General features: G+C 43.0%; 1 protein-coding gene across 5 annotated transcripts in view; it reads left to right on the forward strand.

Moving 5' to 3' along the window:
- Positions 1-27,965, forward strand: part of DMD (dystrophin) — a 1,058,866-nt gene that overhangs the window by 871,631 nt on the left and 159,270 nt on the right. For 2 of the 5 annotated variants that reach the window (XM_006881774.1, XM_006881775.1), the window contains exon 1: positions 26,951-27,092. The exons of the other annotated variants lie outside the window; for them this stretch is intronic. In XM_006881774.1, coding sequence (XP_006881836.1) covers positions 27,073-27,092 — 20 coding nt within the window. In that variant the 5' untranslated portion in view covers positions 26,951-27,072. Of the gene's footprint in view, positions 1-26,950; positions 27,093-27,965 lie in introns of those variants that run through there. 5 annotated transcript variants of the gene reach the window in all.

Genomic DNA, 27,965 nt, shown 5'->3' on the forward strand with positions numbered 1-27,965 from the left:
ATAATAAATAAAAATTTTAAAAATATTTAGAAAATCAGTGGTGGAAAAGGAAATGGGAAAGATGCAATGTGAAAAGCAATATATACAAACTTTGTAAGCTCACCAATATAAAAGTTTATTTAAAAAAGAAAAACTAATCATGGAGAAATACTGACTTGCATTTCTAGAATAACGTGTGGCATAGTTTATGGAGAACTGCGCTGAAAACACAGATGGCACTTTTTGGACGTTCAAGTCTGCCAGTGACTCTACACAGGAAAGTCTGCTCTTAGGCAGTTTACAGCCTCGGAAACTCAATGGAGGATCAGCTATGGGTTTGTTCCTCCTCAATGACAATGAGAGAGAGCACACGTGAGAGAGATTATTAAATTTAAAAATATTCCAAAATTGTACCTTGAGCTCCAGCTGATTCAAAGGATACCTTTTTTTCAAACAAAACTTTTACTAGAATGGTTGAAGTCCATTCAAGCCCTGACTTCATGCTTAATTCCCATGCATGATCTTTTTCTTTTTCCCCTCTCTCCTCAAAGTGTCCTTTGCAAAGAGAAGTTTTCTACTCAACAGAAAATGCCCTTGATTATATATTAGAAAGAATTGACACTTTGCAGCAAGATTTAGTAAAAGCTAACATAAGCAGAGCTTCTGTGAAAGCTGTAATAGCACAAAAAGATTGGATTTGCGGCTGATAAATTATGGATTTGAGTTTTGCCATTTATGCTTGTTTTTTTGATATTGATGTTCTTCATTGCATCTCAGAAGCAACTCTGTTAGGCTTCGTTAATTGATTTGATTTGATAGGTAAAGCTGCTTCTTTGGCAAAAGAGTGTTCATTTCTAGCATTCAGAAACTTGAAATATAAATATTATCAAAGTGTAGAGTACAAAAGTAGAGACAAGGAGAAAGTACATGAACTGTTTTCCTGTTCAGTGTGTGAAGCTACTGCTACATTCTGCAATCACATTTCATCTTTAAATGGAGCTTTGAGCAAAACGTGTGTCTTGCATATGTGCCTTTACATTTGATTGTCATGAAATAAAAAAAATATGTCAAGTGTTTAGCTGTAGTTTAAAGTCTGCCAAAATACACGAGGCTTGTGGGTGATGCAAATTGGAAGTTAGCACAGATTTGGGAGCCAATTGCAGAGGAGTAAACAAACACTCTTTTTGCCCTATGACTTAAAGATAATAGGGATATTATTTTGTTTGCTCAATAAACAAACAAAAAGCCAACGAAAATAACAAAGCAAAATCTCTTCCAACCTTCTCAACCCCTCCACTGCCATCATCATCATGACTTAACCCTTCCACTGCCTTTACCAAGTATGAAATAGAGACCACTTCTTTATGGCAAGTCCCAAATTCTTATGAAGACGACCACAGGTAAGGGAGGAACAACCGTTATAGTCTGACACTTAAAAATCCATTTTTTTTCCTTAAGAAAATGTTCTCACTTGTATAGTTAACATGTGCTGTGGCGATGATTCCGCCTCATAACAGCTCTATAAAATAGAGTGGAACGGCTGTGTCCCCCAAGGCTTTATGGGAGGAGACTACCACTTTTTCCTGATGGAGCTCCTGGTGGGTTTAAATGGCCAATCTTTGGATCAGTAGTCAAGTGTTTGTTTACACTATCCAAGCCAGGAGACATACTGCACTGGGCAAGCCCACTGCTGGGGATCTCTCCACCACTGTACACTAAGGTGCGCCTGATTCAGGCAATAATCTTTTCAGTCACTTGCTATGTATCTGGAGCCTGGACAGTGACTAAGGATGCCAGAAGAGGACTTGCTGCCTTTGAGTTGTGGTGTTGGAGAAGAGTACTGAATATCCCATGGACTGCCAAAAGAACAAACAGATATGTCTTGGAGAAAGTGCAGCTGGAGTTCTCCTTGGAAGCAAAGATGAAAAAGCCTTATCTCACATACTCTGGGCATGTCGCTACCTTGGAAAGGGACATCATGCTTGCAAAGGTAGAGGGATGGCAAAAGAGAGGAAGATCCTCGACACAATGACTGCAGCAATGGGCTCGAGTGTGTCAGACAAGATGAGGATGACCCTGGATCGGACAGAGTTCATATTTGTTATTAATAAGGTCGCTGTGAGTCTTCTCCTTGGAGGCAAGGATTCTGAAGCTCCGTCTCTTACTTTGAGCACATGGCCAGGAGGGATAAGTCCTTGGAGAGGGACATCACACTCTGAAGAGGAAGGACAGCACAGGAGAGGAGGACCCGGGATGAGATAAATTGACACAGTAACCGGGGTAATGGGGGTAGGTGTGTCTGAGTCATACTGGCTCAGGATAGGGCAGGGTTCAGAGCTGTTGTGTATATAGGGTAGCTATGAGTTGCAGGCAACTCGACGGCACGTACCAACACTAACAACATGAGTCGTACCTAACAGCAGCAGCAACCCACTCCACTGCCATTGCATCAACTCCCACTCTTCCTGACCCTCTATCAGGTTTCTGTTGCTGTAAATCTTGAGACTGTTGAATCTCTCTCTCACAAAGCAGGTGGTGGGTCTGAATTGCTACCCAGCGCTTAAGCTACGATGCCATCATGACTCCGTCCCACCCCAGCAGGGCTCCGTTTTCTTAACTGGTGAATTGGCATCAATCAGTGCAACCAAAACTTGATTTTAGCTTAATGGGAGGAAGGCTATTTTCCAGTTTATTTTAGGAATAATCTCAAACCATTCTGTATGAATGCATTGATGAAATATGCCAAAGGATGGAATGCTACGCAGCACGTGGGAGCAATGATTTTGAAAATCACTACCTAACCTGGGAGGAACTGGAGAGCATTATGCTAAGTGAATGAACTCAGTCCCATACGGAAAGATACTGTATAAGACCATGGTTGTAGAAATAGATGACTAGGAAAATGTGTATGAGGATCTGGGGGAGTGGGAGGGTGGGAGCAGAGGAATCAGCATGGATAGGGTGGGGGTTAATCATAGGAAGGCACAATGTGAATCGTGGAGGGAGGGGTGGGTAAAGGAAAGGGGAAAGATGTGGTGTGAAAAACAATGAATACAAACTTTGTAAGTAAATCAGTATAAAATAAAAATTTCTTTTTTAAAAAAAGTATGATCCCAGAGGCACATGTTTTGAATCCACCAGATGCTCTGCTGTAGAAGGAGGGTCCTGTATCAGTCAGATCCGATTTGATAGTACACACACAAAAAAAAGAGTAAAATTTAAAAAAAAGTATGCCAATCGAACCCTGGTGGCCTAGTAGCAAGAAGGTGCACTCCAATCCCAGAGATACGCAGTTCAAATCCACCAGATGCTCTGCTGGAGAAGGAGAGAATAATCTCCTCCTGTACCGGTCAGATCTGATTGGACAGTATACACAGAAAAAAATAGTAAAATTTTTAAAAAAGAAAAAAGTATGCCAAAGGACTCTTAACTATAGCCATGCAGTTAAGATAATCTGTGCTTCTCCTCAGAATGCTCGGGTTGTGTGACCCATCGCTAGTTGTACTGTGACAGCCAAAGCCTGTGGGTCTCTGAAAACCCACCAGCAATTTGGGAGAAAGATGAGCGGTCTCCCAAAAGCAACTGGAAGGTCAGCTGTGACTTCGTTCGAACTCAACAGTCATTAGGGGTCCTTAGGGAGTTCTGGTGCTAACTCCATTGCCACACCCCTCTGGCGGCTCTTGGAGAGAACCCACTCCCTCACTATTACAGTCCACTTGGAACTGACTCATTTGGATAATCTCTTCCGGGGCAATTTACACCCTCGGAAGGCCTACAGGGGGTCGGCTCTGAGTCAGTTCCTGCTTCAAAGCAGGGAGGAGCTTTTTGGGCTTAATAGTTACAAAGTTGGAAATCTCTTTGACCTTGTTGGCTTTTTAGTTTTGTTTACCTTATCTTGTCCTAGGAACAGATTCAGACAGATGATCTAATTTTAACTAAATACTAAAGGAATTTTTTTTTTACTGAGCCATTAAAAAAAAGGGGGTGGGATCTGTTTCCTTGAAAAGCAGTAAGCAACCCTGTACAGTAGATATTCAAGATTTAAATTGCTATCTCACCCCTACAGTCAGTTGCTGTAGTGAAGGAGAGGTTAGGATGTAATTCATTAACCTTTAAGATCACATCTGAATGTAATGTTTTGATTTTTTTCAGACTTAATCAGAATAGACAGCATGACCTGGATATGTCCTATATTTATATAAACATCCTGTGCAATGCACCTCATTTTATGTCAAATTGTATACATTTGGGGGCATATTGACTTCTTTTAGGCCAAATGTGTGCTTTTTTTAAAAAAAAAAAGAAAAATAGCATGTTAAAAATCAACTTAAAGAGTAACTTGCATAAAATACACAGCATCCATTTAAAGCTTATAGTTCATTTGGTTTTGCGCCTGTGGATCCCCTGCCGTAATCACTGGGTGAAATATTTCCACCCCTCAAAAAGGCGGCTTTTAGGGAGCTCTGGTGGCCTAGTGGCAAGACGCTGCACTGCAGTCCCAGAGGTACGTGGTTCAAATCCACCAGATGCTCTGCTGGAGAAGGAGGGGGCAATCTCCTCCTGTACCAGTCAGATCTGATTTGACGGTACACATAAAAATAATACAATAAAAAAAAGAAAGGCGGCTTTACTCTGTAGTGTAGTGTGTCAAAAGCTGCTAACGAAAAGGTCAGCATTTGGAACCCAGCAGTGGCCTCATGGGAGAAAGGTGGACATTCTGTTTCTGTAAACATTAACAGCCTCTGAAACTCAATGGACGATCACTGAGTTAGACTACATTCAAAAGCAGTGGTGTTGTTAGGTGCCGTAGAGCTGACTACAACTATAACCACCCTATAATCTGGATTTTGCCCTCACTTGTGCCATCCTCGTCATCTCTGATCTCCTTGAGCCCTTTAGGTTTTATTGTTGTTGTTGTTATTATTATTAATTGTAATTCCAGTTTACGGAGATTTTGGATTTCCATTCATTCATTGTTGCACTTTTCTCCCTGCCCTCCCCTCCCCTCCAGTTCGTTCTTTTTGAAAAGTAAAAGAAAACTCCTTTATTGTTATACAGAGCCCTTTGTTAAAGTCACCGTGTCATTCCATCTCATTGAGAGCCTTCCTCTCTTTCTCGGACCTTCCACTCTTCCTAACATGATGTCTTTTTCCAAGGACTGGCCCCTTCTGCAACATGCGCAAAATATATGAGACAAATCTTCACCATCCTTGCTTCCAGGGAGTACCCTAGTCACACTTTCTCCAAGACCTCTTTGTTTGTTCTCTTGGCAAGCAATAGGATACTCAGCATTGAACGCCAACACTCAGCTCACGCAATGCTTTTAGTTCTTCTCTCCACCCTTGGCCCTGGGAAATCACTGATCTGCCTCGTTGTTATTGTTGTTATGTGCTGTCGCCTGCCTGTGACCCATAGAGACCCTATGGACAGCAGCTCTGAAACCTGTCCTGTCCTGAGCCAGTCTCACTGACTCCATCACACCTCCTACCATTGCCCCAGTTACTGTGCCAATCCATCTCATCCGGGGTCTTCTGTCCTGTGCTGTCTGTCCACCCTTCCCAACATAATGTCCTTCTCCAAGAATCGGTCCCTCCTGGCCACGTGCCCAAAGTATGAGAGACGGAGCTTCAAAATCCTAGCCTCCAAGAAGAGACTTGGTTTCATCCTCTCCAAGACTTCTCTCTGAATCAGTTTGCATTTTCTAGACTGTTCTTTAAGAAGGGTCAGTCTTGTTTCTTTGACTTGGCATAATGATTTGGAGTATCAGTAGTGTGACACTCAGTAATCTGTTCTTTTCTAATGGCAACATGTTTTTCATCGTATACTTTCCCTGGTGGTGCAGTGACTGTTGACTAACCCTGAGAGCTGCAATTCAAATTCTCTAAAGATTTCCAGTGTCAAAAAACCAATGGAGGGTTGCTATAAGTCAGAACTGGCTCAAAGACCAGTGAGTTGAGTTTGGTTTTCTATTGTGCTGTGATTAAGGCATTCACCTGCTAACCAAAAGGTCAGTGGTTTGAAGCCACCAGCCACTCCACAGGAATAAGATGGGGGAGTCTGCTTTGGGAAGATTTCAGCCTCAAAAACTATGTATTTGCTTATACTCTGGCCTACAGGATTACTATGAGTCAAAATTGACTGAATGGCAATGGGATTTGTTTCTGGTTATTTTTTGCTTTCCTATTGAACTAGACTACATTTTATTTATTCATCCACCTGCCATGTGGATATTTGGGTTAATTCCAGTTTGGGAATATTTTTAATAAAGTTACAACCAATTCATTCTTCTTTTCTACCTCCTCCTAAAAATCTTACTCTGTAGAAGTGCACTGTGTAAGTAAATTCCCTGGTTACGGATGCATTTGTTTGTTCTATTAAAGTACAGTTTTATTTTAACTAGAAATGGGCCAAGTCCCAAGGATAAATTGACCAATTATCAAGTGAGGTCAATGAGAAAGTCCCAGATATTAACATTATTTTATTCCTTTTTAAATTTTTATTATTTTGTGTGTGTGTGTGTGTGTGTGTGTGTGTACCATCAAATCAGATCCGACTGGTACAGGAGGAGATTGTACCTCCTTCTCCAGCAGAGCATCTGGTGGATTCGAACCGTGCACCTCTGGGATTGCAGTGCAGCTTCTTGCCACTGGGCCTATTAACATTCTTTCTTAGGGGTAGATGTTTATCTCTTTTCTTTGGCAACATAAAAACAAACAACAACCAGAAAAACCTACCCTGCAATTGAATGGCTTAACTCAAAAGTCAGTAAACATTTTTCTGGATTGTAAATATTTTAGACTTTATGAGCTAGATATTGTCTATGCTGCACATTCTTTAGCATGAAAAAACAAAACAAACTAAGAAAACCAACCCCAAAAGACAACCACCCAACTCTTGAAAAATGTACAGATCATACTCAGCTGAGAGACTGGATAACATCAGGCCCCTGGGTAGACCTGGCCCAGCACCTTCAGTTTGCTGATCCCTTCTTACCATTTATTTTGTGTACTATCTGAAGGCTCTGTAACAACTCTCTCCCGTTCTTTGTTGCCCGGGCTCATGATGGAACTATCAGAATTATTATCATGGCCTGATTCACATGGCTGAGGGTTGGCAGGTTGGCATCTCGGGCAACAGATACAAGCAAGTCATTGTGGCTACTCCTCCAGCAGGCTAGCCCACTCTGCTTCACATGGGCAGTTGGCAGAGTTTGTTGAAGATTTCGCATCATGTTCTCTTTGTTATCTAGGGCTGATTTGTTTCCTTGGCAGTCCATGGTCTGTTCAATACTCTTCTCCAGCACCACAACACAAAGGCATCAATTCTGCTTCTGTCATTCTTAGTCATTGTCCAGCTCTCTGATGCATAGCAAGTAATTGCAAAGACCATGGCCTGGACTAGGTAGACCTTATCCTTTTATCACTTGAGAGACTAAGAGTCCAATCTTAGGGCAGCAGCTCTAAGAGAAGGCCCCTCTTTTTGTGAGTTCTAGAGAAAGGATCTTGTTCTTTCAAGGTCTGTCTGTCTAGTGTTCCTGGAATTGTCCATGCATCTTGGCATTTTTAGGCATCAATAAACTTTCTAGTTCAGAGGCCTGGATCTAAAAGGACCCTATTCCTGAAAGTTTTTTCTTGGTGGTAGTGAAGTCTCTGCACTCCCAAACCACTTCCCTCCACACCCTAGGGAAAACTTCCCTTGCTGTGATGGAATTAAGGAGTGTTGCATTCCAGCCTTAATCTTCTTTCAACGCTTTGGTTTATCAGATCATGGAGGTCCATTACTTAACATACGCATTGTACTTGTACGTTTACATTACATTTTTTTCGGGGGGGGGGCGCATTTCAACCTACGATGTGTTTAATATTGTCTTTTGGCCAAAGCAAGTCATCTAATAGGACCCTTTAGATGAAAATATTTGAGGAAAGAAACCCTCTTTTGAAGGAGAAGCCGAAGTTAGATATCAGGGGTGGAAAGTATGGGACAGGAATAGTGTCTGTCTCCATTACATCAAAGAAAAAATTGAAGCTGTGACTTCATCTTGCTTGGATCCACAGTCAACACCCTCATACTAGCAATCAGGAGATTGTTGTTGTTGGTGGTGGTGTGTGCCGTTGAGTTGCTTGCAACTCATAGCGACCCTATGTACAACTGCCCTAAACCCTGCTCTATCCTGTGCCAATCACACTGCCGCCCATCCCAATTACCCTAGTCACTGAATCAATCCACCTCATAGAGGGTCAGTCTTCCCCTCCTGCGCTGTCCCTCCACCCTCCCAAGTATGATGTCCCTCTCCAAGGACTGGTTCCTCCTTACAACAGGTCCAGAATATGTCAGACGAAGCCCCAGAATCCTTGCCTCCAAGGAGCAGCCTGGTTTAACCCTCTCCAGGGTGAATCTGTTTGTTTTCTTGGAAGTCCATGATACCGTCAATACTCTTCTGCAGCACCACAGCTCAAAGGCATCAATTCTCCTTCTATCCTCCCTAGTCATTGTTCAACTCTCTGATGCATAACAAGGGATTGCAAAGATCATGACCTGTATCAGATGCACCTTAGTCTCCAGAGTGACAACATTGCTCTTCAGTGCTTTGGAGAGGTCCCTAACTGCCGACTTTCCCATTGCAGTATGTTTTTTTTATTTCCTGGCTACTAGTGCCAAGAGTGTTGACAGTGGAGCCTAGTAGACTAAAGTTGTGAACAATCTCAATCTCTTCACCATCTATCCTGATGTTGCCAATTGGTCCAGTGTGAGATTAGGAGACAATGCATTGGGCAGGTCAGCTGTCAAAGACCTCTCTAAAGTGCTGAGGAACAATGATGTTAATTTGAAGACTAAGGTAGGTCTGATTCTGGCCATGGTCTTTTCAATCATTTGCTGTGCGTCTGAGAGCTGGACATTGAATTACAATGACAGAGAAGATACCTTTGAGCTCTGGTGGTGGAAAAGAGCTCTGAGTATCACTTGGAGTAAAAACAAATAAAAAATTTTAAAAAAAATCCACAAAAACCAAGCATTCAAACAGATAAGGCTTGGATAAGGTACAGTAAGAGTGCTCCTTGAAGGCAAAGATGTTTCTCATACTTTAGACGTGGTGGTGGTGATACCATCAAGTTGCCTGTGAATCTTAGCAACCCTATGTATATTAGCTCTGAACCCTGCCCTATCCTGTGCCAGTCTCATTGTCTCCAACAGACCTAATCCCCTTTCTCCATTTATTATGTCAATCCATCCTATCTGAGGTCTTCCTCTTCTATGCTGTCCCTCCACCCTTCCAAGCATAATGTCCTTCAAGGATTGATCCCTCCAGGCCACATGCCCAGAGTATATGAGATGGAGCTTCAAAATCTTTGCCTACAGGGAGAAGCCTGGTTTCATCCTCACTAAGACAAACCTGTTTGTTCTCCTGGCAGTCCACAGTATGTTCAACACTCTTCTCCAGCACAACTCCAAGGCTTCAATCCTTCTTCTATCATCCATCATCTATCACTGTCCAGCTCTCCAATGCATAGCAAATAATTATGAAGACCATAGCCTGTATCAGGCACACGTTAGTCTACAGACTGACATTGTTGCTTTTCAGGACTCTAGAGAGGTCCCTGACAGCAGGCAATTGGCCTTTTGATTTCCTGAAAGCTGGTGCCAAGAGTGTTGCTTGTAAAACCAGGCAAGCTGAAGTTGCTAACAGTCTCAGTCTCTTCTGTTCTATCATGAATCTTCTGATTCCTTGGAGAAGTACTTCATGCTTAAAAAGGTGGAGGGTTGGCAAAAGAGAGAACAATCTTCAACCAAGTAGATTAACTCAGTGACTACAGTAATGGGTTTGAGTATGCCAGAGATAGTGAGGTTACCTCAGCCTAGGACAGGATTCACATCTGTTGTTCACAGGGTCCCGATGGGTCATACTTGATCAACAACAACCTGTACATCAGAAGATATCAAAGAAAAGTTATAGGCAGCTTTTTCTGTGGACTGAAATGGTTGAATTTACATGTTGGTAAATTAGGATGTTCTGGATTGTGGGTTTGTTTGGGTTTTTTTATGTTTTGGTTTTGGGTGGGGTTTTTTTGGTTTCTTTTTTTTTGCTTTTTGGTTTTTTTTTTTTTTTAGTTTGAATATTTTAATTCTAGCTTTGTGGGTAACTGTTGTTGGGGTAAGCAGTTGGTTTATCGCTTCACAGCCAATGCTAGAGATAGAGTATCTACAGTCTGGTGGTTTAAAAATGCATAAAGGACACTGTTTAGACATATGATTAATTAAACATACATTATTACTAGAAACTTGGAAATGTAATGAATGCTGCTTTGCTTGTAGTGATGCCATGATTAAAAGTAAAGACAACAGCTTACTTTCTGGTTTTTCTTATAACTGGTCATTCTTTTGAGAAGAACTTTATATTCATGCAGCTTTTATTATTTTTACTCCTAATACGGCACTTCTGGAAGCAGGAGCGGCATCCACTTCCAAAATGGCTTGCCTCCAGAAACTCTATGTACGAACAGTGCTCAGGCCGTTCGTTCATAGGGTCGCTATGAGTCGTCTATGACTCAACGGCATCAAACAACAACAACAACAATACAGCACTTAACAACAAGTACAACAGAGAGAGAGCTCAGTGGGCCTAGTGGACAGAAAGTGATGCTATCAAGCCAAAGGATGATTTTAATCTGTGACCCTCGGGCCCGATTTTAATTGTTTTGGTCAAACATTCTTCTAAGTGGTATAGCACTGGTCTGTCCATTTGCTGTACAGAGGTACCTTGTGGTTGCAGTGATGCTGAACACTGTGTCACTGATGTGTCAAATGCAATAATGGTTACCCATGGTGGACAGTCCACTTCTGAAATAGCTTGTCTCCAGAAACTCTATGAACTTGGAGAAACGACAAAAGTTATACAAGTGTTCAAGTCTTCCATTCATAGGGTCACTCTGAGTCATTTATGACTCGACAGCACCTAACAACAACAGGTAAATGCAATGCTTATTTAGCCTAATGTTAGTGAAAGAAAAAAGGAGCCCTAGATGTGTAGTGTAATGTGTGGGACTGCTAATTGAAAGGTTAGTCATCCTAATCCACCAGCTACTCCATGGGAGAAAAATGGACAGTCTGTTTCCCATAAGGATTTACAGGCCGGGAAAACTGGTGGAGGGCTGCTATGATTTAGAACCAGTTTGGATGTTTTTATTAGTGGAAGAAAAGCTTGAAGCCTTTCCTAGTGATTTAAAAGCTGCATGCACAGCCAGTGAAATTGGTTGTGATGAAGACTTTGTTGTAAGTAAGAGTTGTTTCAGAGCCTGAATTAAAATCCATTTTCTCAGTTCCATGAAAGCCAAGAATCCTTTTTTTTCTCATTTATTTATTTTTTAGATTTCTTGCAACTCTTTTTTTTTTTTTAGATTTTACACTGGTTTACCTACAAAGTTTGTTTACATTACTCTCACACTGGATCTCCTCCAGCTCCCCAACCTCCCCTCTACCCATCAAACCATGCAACACCATGACTACCCCTCCTCCTATCCCCACTCCTTTGTTCCCCCCCATTCCCGCCTTAGATCCTCATACACGTTTTTCTGTGATAATGGCCATAGACAGTATTTGTCCTTCTCGGTTGAGTTCATTCACTTAGCATAATTACTCTCCAGTCCCTACCAAGTTAGGTAGTGATCTTCGAAGTCATTACTCCTGCCTGCTGCATAGGATTCCATTGTGTGACTGTACCATAATTTCTCAATACATCCTATTGTGGTTGGACATTTGGGCTGTTGCCAGGTCCTTGCAATGGTGAATAACGTGGCTATGAACATTGGTGTACAAAGCCAAGGAACCTTAAATATGGCACTGCCCTGCGTAAATATGGTGGCTGATCATGATGTTTTGAATGTCTATGGCCATCCATAGCCCTAACAATAATCTAAACCTCCCCTACCAGGCTTCTGGAAAGGCTCTGTACCTCTTTTCCAAGTCTCCCACTCTAAACTTTTGGCCCATATCTGCCATTTGGTTTACTGTGACTAATCACCCAAATTGTAAAAATCCAGTTCTGTTTCCTTTGTAAGGCCTGAGAAAACCCAATTTGTAGCCTTGTGTTAATAGGGCAAATAGGAGTTGTCTTTATTTCTGATTGTTGTAACTCAGGGTCTGCTTATGTGCTCTTTTCTCTTATCAATAACAAACAACAAAGTCAATCATGTTTCCTTTGATTGCTTTTTCCTTTTGCTTTGGCAGCCAGAAAGCACACAGTCAAGTTCCAGTCCCTTTTAAAACATGCACACACACACCTCCTTATTCTCATTTTTAAAAATGTGGTAAAATGTGTACAATATAAAATATGCCATTTTAACAGTTTTTAAGTGTACAATTCAGTGTCATAATTTACATTTCCCATACTGAGCAACAATCACCATTATATATTTCCAAATATTTTCTGTAGCCTGAAACAGAAATTGGCTCACTACCCCTTTATTAGCAGTAACAGCTCATTCTCTCCATCCCCTGAGAGTCACTGATACAGTTTGCAGAGAGCTCTGGTGGCCGAGTGGGAAAGGAGTTGCACTGCCAACTCAAAGACAGGCAGTTCGAATGTCTTCTAGAGAGAAAGTTGAGCATTCTCCTCTGGAGCCATTTACAGCCTCAGAAAACCCCTAGGAGGGTCAGCTGTGGGTTGGTTCTGACTTGAAGGGTATCCGTTGTGTTTTGGGTTGAGTTCCTGGACACCCTTCTCTAAAGCTGATAATCCGCATGAAAAGGCTTAATCCTAAATGTTCCATGTCTTTTCACAAATGGAAAAAACCCACAGAACCACTTTACCAGCCCCTGGATGTTCCCTCTTGGCCTTCCAATCATTCCCACTCTCTGCTATCTCAACTTTGTGAATTATCCTAACCTATTGCTGGCTTTATGTATGTATGTATGTATGTGTGTATGTATGTATGTATGTATGTATGTATGTATGTTGTTGTTATGTGCCATCAAGTCGCTTGCAACTCATAGCAACCCTATGTACAAGAGCTCTAAACACCATTCTATCTTGTGCCAACCTCACCATCTCAAACACAGTCATTCCCACCACTCCACTCACAGAATCGATCCATCTCATCGAGGCTCTTCCTCTCCTGCGCTGTCCCTCCACTCTCCCAAACATGACGTCCCTCTCCAAGGACCAGTCCCTCCTTGCAACATGCCCAAAGTATGTCAGACTAAGCTTCAGAATCCTTGACTCCAAGGAGCATTCTGGCTTTATGTGTTATATAAAATTGTAAATTGTCCATTCTCTTTGCTTTTTAGTAGTACTCCATTGAGTGAATGTTGTCATTGTTTCAGCTTTTGAGTTGGAAACAACCCATAGCTAATCCTCTAGCAGGTTTTCAGAGGTGATACATTTCACAGAAGGAGACGAGACTGCCCATCCTTCTCCCATAGAGCAGCTGGTGGATTCGAACCACGTGCCTTTTGGATTGCAGCAAAGCTTCTTACCACTAGGCCACCAGTTACAATTAGATAATTGACTGTTAGTGAACATTTGGGGCAAATAATGAGGTGATCAATCCAAAATGTGCCATTTGATAGAGAAGTAGAAACAATAGATAGTTGACCCTTGAATGCCATGGGCTTGAATGGCAAGATGTACTTGAATTTGGATTCTACGTCAGGTGCTCTTACAGGGCTGTCTCGAATTGCCAGGATCTGCTTAACAACAGTTCTGATCTTCTGATCGCCTGGGCAAACTGTGCAGGTGGAGGTGATTAGCATCACAAGCAGACAGTTGAAACACTCACACTCCTATTTGCCTCAAAATAGCAACAGGAGAACAGGGGAAATTTCGGTGAAGTGAACATGTGCAGTTCAAACCTGTGTTGTTCAAAGATCAACTCTGTGTGTGTGTGTGTGTGTGTGTGTGTGTGTCGCCATAGCCTACATACATTTAACTGACTTGAAGTCCTGCTGTCAAGTCCGATTAGCTGACCCTCCCCCTCCCCCAGTAGTTTTTCCGAGGCTGTGAACCGCACAGGGCGCTCCTGAGACACAAGAACCATGAAGCTTCATCTCACATCCTTTGGGCATGTTGCAAGGAGGGACCAGTCCTTGGAAAAAGACATCATGCTGAAGAAAGTGGAAGGCCAGCGAAAGAGAGGAAGACCCTCAAACAGATGAATTCTGTTACACACAGTGACTGTAACAATGGGCTTAAGCGTATACATTAGAGAGGGTGTGGCTGGCACATGATAGGGCACGATTTGGACCCCTTGTTCATAGGGTTACTGTGAGTGTCAGTCAGCTCGCTAGCACGTAATTAACAACATTGGTGTCATGTCAGAGGTCAAGAATAGAACTTCCCCACAGGTTTCCAAGACTGTCAATTTTGACAGAAGTAAACAGCCATAGTTCTCCTTCAGAGCAGCTGTTGGTTTTAAACTGCTGTCCTTCCACTTCACAGCCACTATGCCATCAGGGCTCCTTTCTAGCCTATACTGCGTCTTAATCCAACCTTTCTGTTGATTCCTTGGTCCTCTTTCAACTGGGCTATTGGAACAGTGCCTCCCGTTCCTGTGCCTTTGCTTTTTTCCATCCTTATTTCTTCTCTACCCAAATTTAATTCTATTTAAAAAGAAAGATCTTCAAAAGCACAGGTGATACCGTGTGTGGAGTTCCCTCCACCGCCTTCCTTACACATCACGTGAAAAGAGGCTCCCAGTTCTCTGACAGCTTTTATGGGATGAGAGCATATCAAGCTGGGCGAACCCAGATTCCCACACGAGGGTCTTAGTGATATTAACTCTAGAATGTGGTCTGAGATCATAGTGGGGAAAGGTGGGTTTGGTTTGTTTTTGTTTTTGTTTTTTGCCTCTTAGCCTTCTGAGATGTACAATCCAATCCAATATCAGGCCTGGACTTTTTTGAGGCCCTGAGAAACATAATCTTATTTCATAACACAGCAGTGTGTTAACATAGGAAATCAGTGCCTTAGTAAATTATTAATATGAGAGATTGGCTCACAGGGTCAGTTTAAGAATCTTGCTTCAGCTCTTCTTACACTAAGGGGAAGAGGGAGAAGTAAATGAAACCTGGTGATTTCAGCTGAGCAATTTTTTAATTGAAATGCATATTCTTCAATCCCAGGCGGTCAAGTTAATCACCTCTTCCTTTTTGTTGTTGCCCCCCCACACACACACACTTCCTGTATTTCTGAACTTACTATAATCTGTCTGATCTTGTGTCTAGTCATGTATGAGTCTATCTCTGCCACCTAAATTGTAAGCTTCTTAGCGACCAGGTCAGACTTTCTCTCATTCCACCTCCCAGCCAAAAAAACCTGATGATAAGATTGAATTTTTTTTAATATGTTTCTGCAAAAATCCTCCAAACACCACCTAAATATGTGCTGAGAGGAAAATGAAGAGAGTTTGATTGATAAGCAAAGACATATGTAAGTGATTGAGAAATACCACCATGATTACAGCCATTTAAAGAAATGAATTTAGGGGAGTATTTCATAAATGTAGTCTAGGTGCAGCAAATTACAAAAAGAGAGAGAGACATTCTTTGAAATTTGTGGATACATCAGAATTCTTTGCATTTGCTTTTTGCCATTCATCTTCGGGGAGAGGGGGAATGCCCTGGCAAAAAGAAACCAAAACAGGAGGACAAGATTCAGCCCCTGGTCAATTATTAATTGGATAAATTGGTTTCCCCCCCTACCTCACCTTTGCTATAGCTTCCTGTCTTTGTGTAGGGTTCTTACCACACCCTGGCTGCTGATGGCCCACAACCAAGAGACCTACTTCAGCAGGGTGTGGGCAAACTCTTTCTGCCACTGGCCCCACAAAATCCATGCTTACTAGCTCCTTGATGACTGCAGGATTCTCTCCTTTAGTCATCTAAAAGTGAATAGTCTTCCAACATGAGAATCCACAAATGAGCTCATTGCCCATTACCGTGCAGTCAGAACTGACTCATAGCTGACCCTCCAGCTTGTTTTCAGAGGCTTTAAAGTGCACAGGAGAGTATCCTGTCTTTATCTAAAGGAGCGTCTGGTGAATTACAATGGCCTGCCTTTGGCTTGGCTGTCCAACTCCTTAACCCACTAGGTCCCCAGAGTTCCCAGCTGTGCGGGTGTTGGGAGGGTAGAGAGGGTATGGAGTCTTATTTTACTTATTTTTCCTCACCTTTTCATCTCCAGCATAGTAAATCATATGATCTTCTGACTCAAACAAAATATCCCACGCCAGTCCATCTCATTTTGCCAATACCTAGGATGTCAATATTTGTGTGTTCCATTTCTTTCTTAACAATATCTAGTTTTCCTACATTCATGGTTCTTACATTCCATGTTCCAATCACTAGTGTCTGCTTACAGCTGTTCCTCCTTCTATTTGTTCCCATATTTGAGGGCTCATATTCAGTTGCCATATCTGCTAGTCTATGTGTACTCTGTTGTACATAGGGTTTTCAAAGGCCTGCTATTTCAGAAGTGAATGGCCAATCCTTCTTCCTAGTCTGTCTTGATTAGATTGCTCAGATTTAGAACATTATCTGACAGACAAGCATTTTACAGAAAAGAGCAGATTAAAGATATTTTCCAGTAGTGGGGGGGGGGAACCCAAAAACCCAACAGATTCTGTGTTGTCTCCAAACTTGCCAAGTGTGTTTTGATCTATCCCTTGCGCTATTCCACCAGCATTTACATCGACTCCCACCTACTCCATTCAACAACAGCAGCGAGGAAATTAAAAAGCAAATTGCATTGGGCAAGTCTGCTGTCAGAGACCTCTCCAAGGTACTGAGGAGCAACGATGTCAGTCTACAGACTAAGGTGCTCTTGATACAGGCCATGGTCTTTGCCATTACTTGCTATGCTTCAGAGAGATGATAGAAGGAGGGTTGATGCCTTTGAGCTTTGGTGCTGGAGAAGAGTATTGAATATACCATGGCCTGCTAGGAGAACAAATAAGTCCGTCCTGGAGAGGGTGAAGCTGGACTGCTCCTTAGAGTCAAGGATTCTGAAGCTTTGTCTGATGTACTTTGGACATGTTGCAAGGAGGGACCAGTCCTAGGAGAAGGATGTCATGCTTGGGAGGGTGGAGGGACAACATAGGAGAGAAAGACCCTCAGTGAGATGGATTGATTCTGTCACTGCGGTAATAGGGATAGCCATGTTGGAGACAATAAGATTGGGAAGGGATAGAGCAGGGTTTAGGGCTCTTGTACATAGGGTCGCTATGAGTCTCAAGAGACTCGACGGCACATAACAACTACAATATGGTCCTAATAGGAGCTTTGGTGGCCTAGTGCTGAGAAGCTTCACTGCAGTCGTTTGAATCCACTGGCTGCTCGGTGGGAGAAGGCTGGGCAATCTCCTGCCATGCACTTAACTGCTGCTGAAAACCCACTGGAGGGTCAGCTATGAGTTCATTCCAACTCCACAGTACACAACAGCAACACGATCCTAACAGGGGAAGTTCTGGTAGTCTATTATGAGCTGTACATTGTTAACCCAAAGGCCATGCCTCTCTAAGAGTTCAAATCCACTGACAACTCTGCTGGAGACAGATGGAGGGTCACAACAGCAAGTGAGCTGTTGTTTTTGCTAGTCTTAACAATACTCCTGGATGTGTACCAGGTTTTCCTTTCAAGAAGCAAATGCTTGCATAGTAGGCTACTTTGTGTTAATATACCATCCTCCAGCCCTCCAATCGCTTTGACCCATCCTCTGGCCCTGTGTAGTATTCATATATGCATTTTACATCTGTGGCAGCAGGGCTCCAGAGGAGTTAAGAGATTGGTTTCTAAAGGGTTAAGTGACTGACAGCTCAGGGCAGAGTTGGTCTGAACACTGCCCTGCTACCTTAATAAGCATCTAATAGACAGCTATGTGTGTTCCTCAAAGATTAAGAAAGCTACTTTTGCCAAAGCATGATTTCTTGGAGATACTCATCTCATAGGCAGGGATTGGGGGTGGAGAACTAAAATCCTGGGTGTCTTCATTTTTGTGGTGTCTGAATACTAAAATTTGCTTATCTATTTCAACTTAGGATGACTTCCTTGTTCCCTTAATTGACTGCTAATTCCTTTGTTTACTTTCTTGCAAAGCTCAAAACCCAAGTCATAAGTATTAAAAATGGTTACATTAGCATTTAACAATTTTTTTATGGAATTTGAGTGTTTGAGAAAGGGGTAATTTAGGCAGACAAGTACGTAGAGCTTTGCATTTTAATTAAAAAGACTCAAAATGAAATGAACCTCTGACAGTAACAGATGACTACTTCTAAAAGCCACGTTACTATTTGATATATGTTCAGTATTTTCTTGTGGATAATAAGTCATATGACTTGTTTCAAGAAAAATGACAAGAATAAAACAATTAAAAAAGACAAAGCTGCTCTTTTTTAATCATATGCTCATAAATAAAACTGGGCTGTGAATTATTTCCAGAGAAGCAATTGACAAAGTGTAAGTAAATCACTTAAGAGATTTCTTATGGGAACTAAAACTTTGTTGCTGTTCTTTTTTCTCTTTTTCAATGTTCAAACCAAACCTTTATCCTTGTTCAGTGATGAATTCTCTTTGACAAATAAATACTTGCAAAATGTGAAATTTAGACTTTGTGAGTTTCCTAAGGCCAAGGCATGCTGCTTAAATGAAAATTTAATAAATTTTTCTTCCCTGAAATCCACTAAAATAAGGACATAACTTTCAAAAAAACCATCATGTCTTGAAGCCGACTGGCCACTAATCATTCTATAGCTAATTGCGAGTTTTCAGGTAGGAAAAAAATTCCTATAATTTCTGGATTGTCTAGAAAAATCTCTGAGAATTTATGGATGAAGAAAACAATACAATCTGATAGGATGGAATTTTCAATGGCCTCCATTAGGAAGTCAGGATGAATGGGTCTTTCAGTATCCTATTTTCTAGTGAAATTCTTCACGTGGCAAGTGATTTGATTGGGTAGATGAAGGGGTTAATTTGATCTGAGAAAAGACTAGACTTCCTTCTTCCTTTTTTTTTTTTTTTTTTTTGAGAGTGTTGTGTGGGAAGAAGGTAAGAGGCCCCAGAATGAATTCACTAATTGGGGTTTTCACCTGCTGTGAGTCTAATCGAATACAAAGCCTTATTTGTAGCTGAAGAGAAAGGGAGATTATGCAGAGTGTCAGAATTTCTGCCTAGTTTTGAAATTCCTGTTATTTGGCACAACCGTTTGGGAAACGTAGACAAATAGTTAGAGCTTCAAGCTGCTGTTAAGGTGGACCAGGAATCCTGGCCTCGGTTGCAGTAGAACCACCTTAAGCCATTTTACCCATTTGTAGCAGGAGGTAGTGTGTCCTGTATACAGGGGGTAAACACGATAGCTGGCAGGCTAATAAGGAGGCCGGATTCTTTCCTATGAAGCGGTTGCCGGTCTGTGAGGTTAATGAAGTGTGGCTTTATTTTAGTGAAGATGCTAAACTTTATCTCTCTCTAAACGTTCGATTGGACATGGGTGAGGCTTCGAGAAATCTTATTAAAACTGCATGAGAGGGAGGCAGAGTTCAACTTTCTCCTGGACCTGCTTGGTACAGTCTCTGGCTCAGATGCGAGCTGGCTCAGGGACTTCGCTCCTGCCTGAATTAGCTGGTCTCCCTGCCATCTTGGAAAAAATCGGGTTTTGTGTGGCTGGGAAGAGCTCCACTTCTGATTGTAGAAGCCTCTTCATTTACTGGTTAATGTGATCTGGCTGGATAGTCTTGTATCCAGAGGATGTTGATGTCAGGTTCATCTCAGAAGACTGTTAAACATATTTTCATCAGTGTGCCATTGCATCCAACATAATAACCAACAATGATTCTTCATCATTGTAACCATTTGTGAATCATCTCATTCACTGTTCAAGGCTAATGCTTACACAGGCAAAGGAAAACACAGGGACTCTTTAAGTATTTGCTGGAATCTCAGTGTTGCGATTTTGTAGTAAACTCTGCTTAGTTGGAGCAATACCTAGATTCCAAATGGACGTTTATGAAATGAGGCAGGTTTGACTTAAGCTCAGGAAAGTACTCCTGGAACCTAGAGAGAAGCTGGACCCCAGGGAGTGGTGAAGTCCCTCCAGGCAATCTCAAGGCCTGTGCCCAGTGCTGACTATTCCTTATCTCCTTCCTTTCTCCTCCCTATTTTATACCAGTGAAATCGGGCTCATGTTCAAACTACAAGTCACCCGGAAAGGAAAAGATGTGTTTGCTGGGAAGGTAGGAGTGGCTTGACCTCTGCCCTTGACCCCAGAGGGTCTTCTCCAAACCCATAACTGCTGTAACACTGACATTTCACACGCTTGCCTCCAATCCATCTGATTTGCCCCAGAGGTTCCTGTTTAGATTTCTAACTGCTTCCTGGACTCTTTCACTTTGACAGCACACTGGGCCCCTCAAGGTCATCGTGGTCAAGGCAGAACTGGTCATCTCTCGGCAAACGTTGTTCCCCTCCTCCTGAAACTCCAAGCCTGTTGAATGCTATTCATCCAATCCTTTGGACGGTGGTCTTCACACTTGGCTGCTTATTGAAATCACCTGGAGAGCTTTAAATACCTAAAACCCAAGACCAATTAAGCCAGAATCTTAGGCGTACAGATGTTTTGACATAGCTAGGGACGTTTCAGTGGACAGCCAAGTTTTAAGATCATAAGTCTAGCCCTCTCACTCTTCCATTCATACATCCAGTCAGTCCAGAGTCCTGTAATTTCTATCTTTTCCACCCTGTGGTGAATCCACCCAGATTCTTAACACACTATAAGTTCCAAGAATCTTCTCTTCACAACATGGCCGAGTGTTTTCCCTAGGAGCCATATCTGACAGCCACCAACCAAAACTCATTGCTGTTAAAAGTTGATTTTGAGTCCCAACAACCAGACAGGAAAGAGGAGAGCTGTCCTGGTCTCTTCAAGGTTGTAACGTTTATGGAAGCAGCCCCTGGAGACCCAGAACTTGACTAAAGTTTATCCATCAACCATTCCACAGGATAAATGTGTGATAGTCTGCTTCATAAAGATGTAACCGAAAGATTCAAGTCCACTAAAAGGAACCATGAATGAAAGATCTAGTGATCTATTTCTGAGGTGGCTGGGGTGAAGGGGAGAAGTTATTAGGTGCCACGGAAAAATAGTTGGAAACCTTGTCTGATAATGCGCCATCTTCACAATCTCCACCATTGAAAACTCCATGAATTACATGCATGGGGACCCCATGAGTTGGACTGAGCTGAATGGCCACTGGCTATTGCTATTCTTGCTTACCTGGACTGTCACACTAGGCCATTGTCAGGTTGCCCACACCCTTAACCCTTTTCCTGACATTCTGACATTCTCTTCCAAGAACAGAGAACATAAGTTGTCTTTTAGCCTCATTACTTTCCCCTCTGCTGCTATCAGCCACACTTAGCACACTACTCATAATTGTTGGTTTGACTTTCTTTCTAATCTAGCAGTAAACTCCTAGATGACCTCCAGAGGAGACTTCCATAAATATCTGCTCAGTGAACCAGGCTAATTTCCTTTTCACTCCAACGAGGGGAGCTAACTTTCTTCTCCATCAATTATCCCCACTCAAGTCTGTGGCCCTCAGAGAACCGCTTTGGCTGCATGGGGCCTAGTTGGATCAGAATCCTAAGAGACACAGTACATTCGAAAGCTGTACTTGAAGACAGCCTAATGAAAAGGCTATTTACAAATATCTGGAGGGCATGAGGGAAAGAACAGGGAATGGAGACCACTTTGAGGCAAGAACAGCAGGAAGCCATTGATAATAGTTGGCAGGACCCAGCAAGGGGGGAGGGAAGAGGTGGAAGGGGCCTAGAGAATGAAGTTTCTGTGGGAGAGCATTGCCTCGCCAGACCTGGGGTTGGGGGAAAAGGAATGCAACCATTGCCAGATCTTGGAGCACCACTAGGCAGCCTTGAGAATAAACACTCCCAACATCACACCCCTCTTGACCTTTCCTCTCCTGTTCAGCTTCCATTGACTGAAGGCAAAGGGCCAAAGAGCCTAGCCGAGGCAGTCCACAAATATACAGCCTTCACAGAGCAGGGTAGAGGACAGTGAATCAAGTCAGAGGGGCAGTTGCCACTGAGCCCATTCATGGTGTCCCTCCATCAGCTTTCTGAGGCTGGAACTCTTCATAGGAGGAGACTGCCTGTGTGTGTGTGTGTGCGCGCGCGCGTCCTTGAAGTTCCATTTTATTGTTTCGTTTTTTTTTAATAATTTTTTTTTTAAATTCTTTTTTGTGTGTGTACCGTCAAATCAGATTCAACTGGTACAGTAGGAGATTGCCCTTCCTTCTCCAGCAGAGCACCTGGTGGATTCAAACCACAAGCCTTTGGGATTATAGCGCAACATTTTGCCACTAGGCTACTAGAGCTTCCTTTTTTTTTTAATTAACATGTTTTATTTTAAACTAGTTTCCTTACAAAGGTCATAAATGGTGTTTTTCACACCAGCTCTTTCTTTCCAATTTTCCTTTACCCACCCCTCCTTCTTTTCATTTACACACACACACACACACACACACTTTTTTTTGCACTGGTTTACCTACAAAGTCTGTATACATTGCCCCTCACACTGGATCCCCCTACATCCCCAACCCACCCCCCTCCATCTATCAAACTGTGTGACCCCATGATTATATGTCCCATCCCCCCTTAGGTCCTCATACACGTTTTACTAGTTATCTATTTCTACAATAATGCCCATCTTTTTCTCATAGACTCACTTGTGAGTTCAAACAGCTGACCTTTGGGTTAGTAGCACACTTAACCTACTATGCCACCAGGACACCTTTTAAGCTAGCCAGGTCCTGACATTTTCCAAACCCTCCCAGCAGTTCTGTGGGGGGAAATGGTAAGAGGTTTGCTCTCAGAATGATTATTGCTGCATAAAAACCCCTACACTTTACTCTGTCACATGGGGTCACTATGCATCAGCACCCAGTAACAGCAGATAAAACAAAGGCTTTTTCTCACGGCAGCATAGCTGAGTGACTAAGACATTGGGCCTTGGAGCCGGACTCCCTAGTTCCAGTCCTTCCACAGATACTTTAGCCATAGTCACATAGCCCATGGAGTTGGGCGGAGGTGGGCTGGGAGGTGGTTTTCCTGTTATGTGCCTTCCATTAGGAACTGACTCATAGCTGACCCTCTGGGCGGGTTTTCAGAGGCTGTAAATCAGATGGGAAGAGATTGTTCACCCTTCTCCCACAGAGCCACGGGTGCATTCAAACTGCCTGGCTTGGCAGTGCAACTCCCTACCCTCTAATAGGCCATCAGATCTCCCTAGCACCAAAGTATGTTCCAGAATCAAGATTCCAACTTGAATTGGTCAGGTGACGGCCCCACATGCACGCTTCTTGACTGTCTGTAATGCCCGTCAAATGCAACTGAAAATAATTTGAAGGCCTAGTGGAGCAGTGGTTAGGCGCTCAGCTGCTAACCAGGAAGTCAGCTACCTTAATCCACCAGTCAAGCTGGTGAAGAAGCAGTCTGCTTCTGTCAAGGTTATAGCCTTAAAAACTCTATGGGGCAGAACTATTCTACCCTCTAGGACCCTGTAAGTCATCAGCGATTTGGGGACAATGATAATAATAAATATCTTAATCATACATGGCATCCTTCTTTTATCTATGAGAGTACAGCTTATTTTCTTTTCTAAGTGCCTTCTCTTAATGAGAAAACAAGTAATAGTCTGACATTGATGACAAAACAGTCTGTGTGATGCCTGTGTCATTTTTAAATAATACTTCCAGTATTTAATTTTTAAAATAACAAGTGCCGGGAACATGTCTTCAAGTGACTGTAACAGTAGCCTAAAAAAAGAACTTAAAGATGTATTTTTGAGGATTGCCATCTGTCAAATAAAAAAAAATTCTGAGTAGTGATTATTTTTCATAATTTTTTTAAACTTCCTCCAAGGAATTACCATTAGTAGTTTTCTGACTAGACACTGAGGAAGTAAGCATCAGCATTTGTATTTTTAATTGAAATTTTATTTTAACTGTGATAAAAAAAGTTAGATTTTCATTCCTTTATTCATTCATTGTTGCACATTTTACCCCCTCTTCTTCCCTTCCCCCTCCCCCAGTTCATTTTTTATGATATTCATTCATTGTTGCACAATTACCTACCTCCCTCCACCCCGACCCCTGTCCTCTTTGCAATGGGCTCTTATTCTGGGCTGTTGTCATACGTATAATGCTTAATCATACATTCCTTTTAAACAGTTATTTCTTTCAGTTTTTTCTTTTTTTAAAAGATGAAAATTTGTTCCAATACAAAGGTCATTATGTCTCCATTCTTATCCCATTTTCCACCCAACCTTTCATGTCAGACCTGCTTTATAACAGTGGTGCTATGCAGTATTTGTTCTTTTGTGACTGAGATATTTCACTCAGCGTGCTGTTCCCTGGGGCCACTTATGTTGTGTAATGTTTTATGAGTTCACTGTTTTTCAAGGCTGCATGGTATTCCACTGTATGCATATACCACAGTTTTTCTACCATTTGTATTTTTGAGAAACATCAAAACTCTTGTATTATGAGCAGGTGAATTGGCCAGTGTAGAAACATACCAAAACCCAGAAAAGGACAAGAATGACAGTACATCTCACCATATAACCAACCAGTTGTCATCCAGAATTATCAATGACTGTGTTGGGGTTTTTTTTTTGTTGTTTTTTTTTTTTTTAAATAGATCACCGGCCTTTCTTCTAAGGCACTTCTGGGTACACTTGAACTTCTGATAGTTCAGTTAACAATCAGGTGTATGATCTGGGACTCTCTCACATGTGTTGTATATCATTAGCAAGCTGATTTCTCATACTTAAAAACTTCCATGCTTTGGGGGAGTATGTGTTTTCTTTGAAATAAACAATATTTTACGTGATCTGCCATACTGATGCATTGATTGCTGCAACTTATAAATTGAAAAGGCCACTACTTCCCCATGGTAGGACACTAAGCCTCCATTTTCCTGTGAAAGATACAGATCTAGAATCAACTCTTAACCTAAATAAAAAGCTGAAACCACTGTCATTGAGTTGGTTTTGACTCACATTGACCCTCCATGGGGTGTCTAAGGCTTATCAAATCTTAAAGGGAGAAGATTGCCCATCCTCCTCCACCCATTAAGGAGCCTCCAGTAAATTCAAGTTGCCAACCTTTTAGTTAAGGCTTCTAAATAGGATTCTAGTGTCTCACCTTCAGACGTTAATGAGAGGAGCCTTCAGAGCTCACTGGCTCACATTTCGCAATGCTAAACCCTATTGTTGTTGAGTCTAGTCTGACTCAGCGCCCCTCCATTGGGTTTCCAAGATTTGTAAGCCTCGCTTGGCAGAAATAAACTGGCCATCTTTTTCTTTGAACCACTGCTATAGATTAAAAATGGCCACCCTTTGGTTAGGCTGAGCACTCTGCCTCCTGGGCTCCACAGTTGCTAATGGAAAGCATTGACAAGTCTCACATTGTGAGTCAAAATGTCACAGGAAGTGTCATATTTGCATTACAATAGCAATACCAATTATACTCCAAGCACATATATTTACTGTAACATTTACATTTTTATTTGGTTATTCAGTGTTAATGAAGAAATCTGGCCCCTCTGTCCCTTTTGTTCATATCCTTCCCCCCCCTCCTTTTGGCCATATTGTAGCAGATGACAAAAGGAGAAGGATGTTCACCAGCCTTTGAGCCTAAGATTTCCACAGGCAAAAATGTTAAAGAAACAAAAAGTATTTTAAAATGCCACTTTTTTACTGTAGAATGACATGGACGACTCAACCATGAGAGAGAGAAATGCTGTTTTTGTGTACCATGGAGTCCATAGCTGCCCCTCCAGACGGTTTTCAGAGACAGTAAATGGCCAAGGGAGGAGACTGCTCAGTCTTCCCCTGCGGAGAAGGTGGTGGGTTTGAACCCTGTGCTTTTGAATTGGCAGCGCAGCTCCTTACCACTATGCCACCAGAGCGAGAGGGAGAAAAGAAAGCCAAGTCAACAAAATAAATAGAAAGGTCCAGTGAAATCACCAAGTTTATCATAAAGTATTCTTCTGACTCTAACACAGTATGCAAAGACGGTGGAAAAGGCTTGTGCTAATGAGGCTTTTTTCGTTTCCGGATGTTTACAAGCTTGAATTAATTTTGCCTGTAGCTGACATATGTTATATTGCAAACTGGAAGACTAGACATGTTTGAACTGTCCAGGTCGTGTAACTTTCCCAGTGAAAGATAGCGGCTGCAATCATTTCCTTTTGAGACTCAGAGACCAAGCTTTGCATCATCATCTCTGGTGATATGTTACTCACAGACTCTCTACCAGTGGTTGTCAAACTTAAAAATATTCCGTTTGTCTATCATTCAGTATGTCTGGCTGGGACGGGGCCTAGGAATTTTCATTTCTAACAAGCGCCTACGTGATGCCTAAGGAGCCGGTGCCGGGGAGACATCTGCATCACAAGTACAGATACTTTGGAAGCATCATATTCAGTTCTTGATCAGCCTCACCTGCATTTCATTTTCTTACCGCCCCACCACCTGCATCTTCAGTTAAGAGGGAGTGGGGGAAGAGAGAGAACCATGCCTGCGAATTTTCTTTCTTCCTTTAAAAAGAAAACTTCCAACCCACGCACTTAATTATCTGCGATGAGGTCATTTGCACCTAGGTCATTTATTTAGGCAACAAGTAGTCTTGCTGGAGGTTTTTAAGGGGGTGCCAGTAGGGTGTTGTGTGGCTTCAGGTTCCCCTTCTTGTTGGGGTTGGATTTTTATTTACACCCGTCAGCTATAATTGGTTTGGGTTGGGGGTCTCCCCCACCCCCCGTCCTTTTCCCTATTTTAAAAGCCAACTGCCCGGCCTGGGAGTCCCAGGTTCCTAGGTGGGGGCGGAGCCTCGCGTGGCCCCGCCCCGTCTGCCCGCAGCGCCCCCTCCCTGGTCCGCCCGCCTGCCCGCGCCGGCTCCTCCGCAGTGCTCTTGCCTTGGAGCTTGGGCGGCGGCGGCGGCGGCGGCGGCGCTCGACTTTCGGGAGCGCAGCGGCTCTCGGCAGCTCACTCCTCCGCTCTCACCCGCTCGCGATCTCGGAACTCTCGCAGCCATGAGGGAACAACTCAAAGGGTGAGTGGCTCTCTGCGGGGGCCCTTCTCTGATCGCCGCAATCTGTGCACTTGTGGCGCGGGCAAGGGGCAAGGCGAGGCAGCCCAAACTTGGACAGGCGCGGCAGCTGGACCCGGGGCGCCCGGTGGCCAGCATCGGGACCTTCTCCCGCGGATCCCCGCGGCGCCGCTGCAGGTGCGCCCCTGGGGTTTTCCCCTGGCGCCCGCGGCAGCTCGTGGGAAGCCCCTGTCCCTGGCTTTGGGACCGGTTGGAAGAGAAAAAGCTGTTTTCTCCCCATGCCCGGAGGGGACAGTGTGTTCCTCCCGCGGAGGTGGGGGCCCGGGAGCCTTGTGCTCGGTTCCGGGCTGCCTGTACGGACCGGAGCTAGCGAGTGAGCCCTAGTGATTCCTGGGGCTCGTCCTAAATCCGCGCACGACCTCGCCTTCCATGGCACTGCAAATGCCAAAAGGTCAACTTTCTGCCTGATTTCTTCCGAGGATTCTAACTGACATTTCCCTCGCTGCATTTCCTACCGTTTTGCTTCCGTGCCCTAAGACTTGCAGAAATCGGGGGGGGGGGGGGGGAATCCCAACAAAACAGTTAAGAGAGGCTGAGAGATTTAGCAAAAAAATTTTTTTTTCTTTGCCCTCCGGGGTTGGGTGTGGAGTCCTTTGTGGGGTGCCCTTTCCTGGTGCTTCTCCAAGAGCCTGTGTGGGGCTTTGAGTAAAGTTTGTCACTCTTCATCCGATCGTGACCGTGAAAGAGGACACTACCTCAGTGTAATTTGAAGTGAAGTTTGAACCTTAAATTGAAATGGTTTGGTTGCCTGAGGTGGGCGTATTTATTAATGAGGAAATATGCTAACCTGGGGAGGGGGAAATCTGATTTAAAGTC

The sequence above is a fragment of the Elephantulus edwardii genome, unplaced genomic scaffold, assembly GCF_000299155.1.
Source record: "Elephantulus edwardii isolate Elephantulus edwardi_28Jun2011 unplaced genomic scaffold, EleEdw1.0 scaffold00016, whole genome shotgun sequence".
NCBI classification, from domain to species: Eukaryota; Metazoa; Chordata; class Mammalia; order Macroscelidea; family Macroscelididae; genus Elephantulus; species Elephantulus edwardii.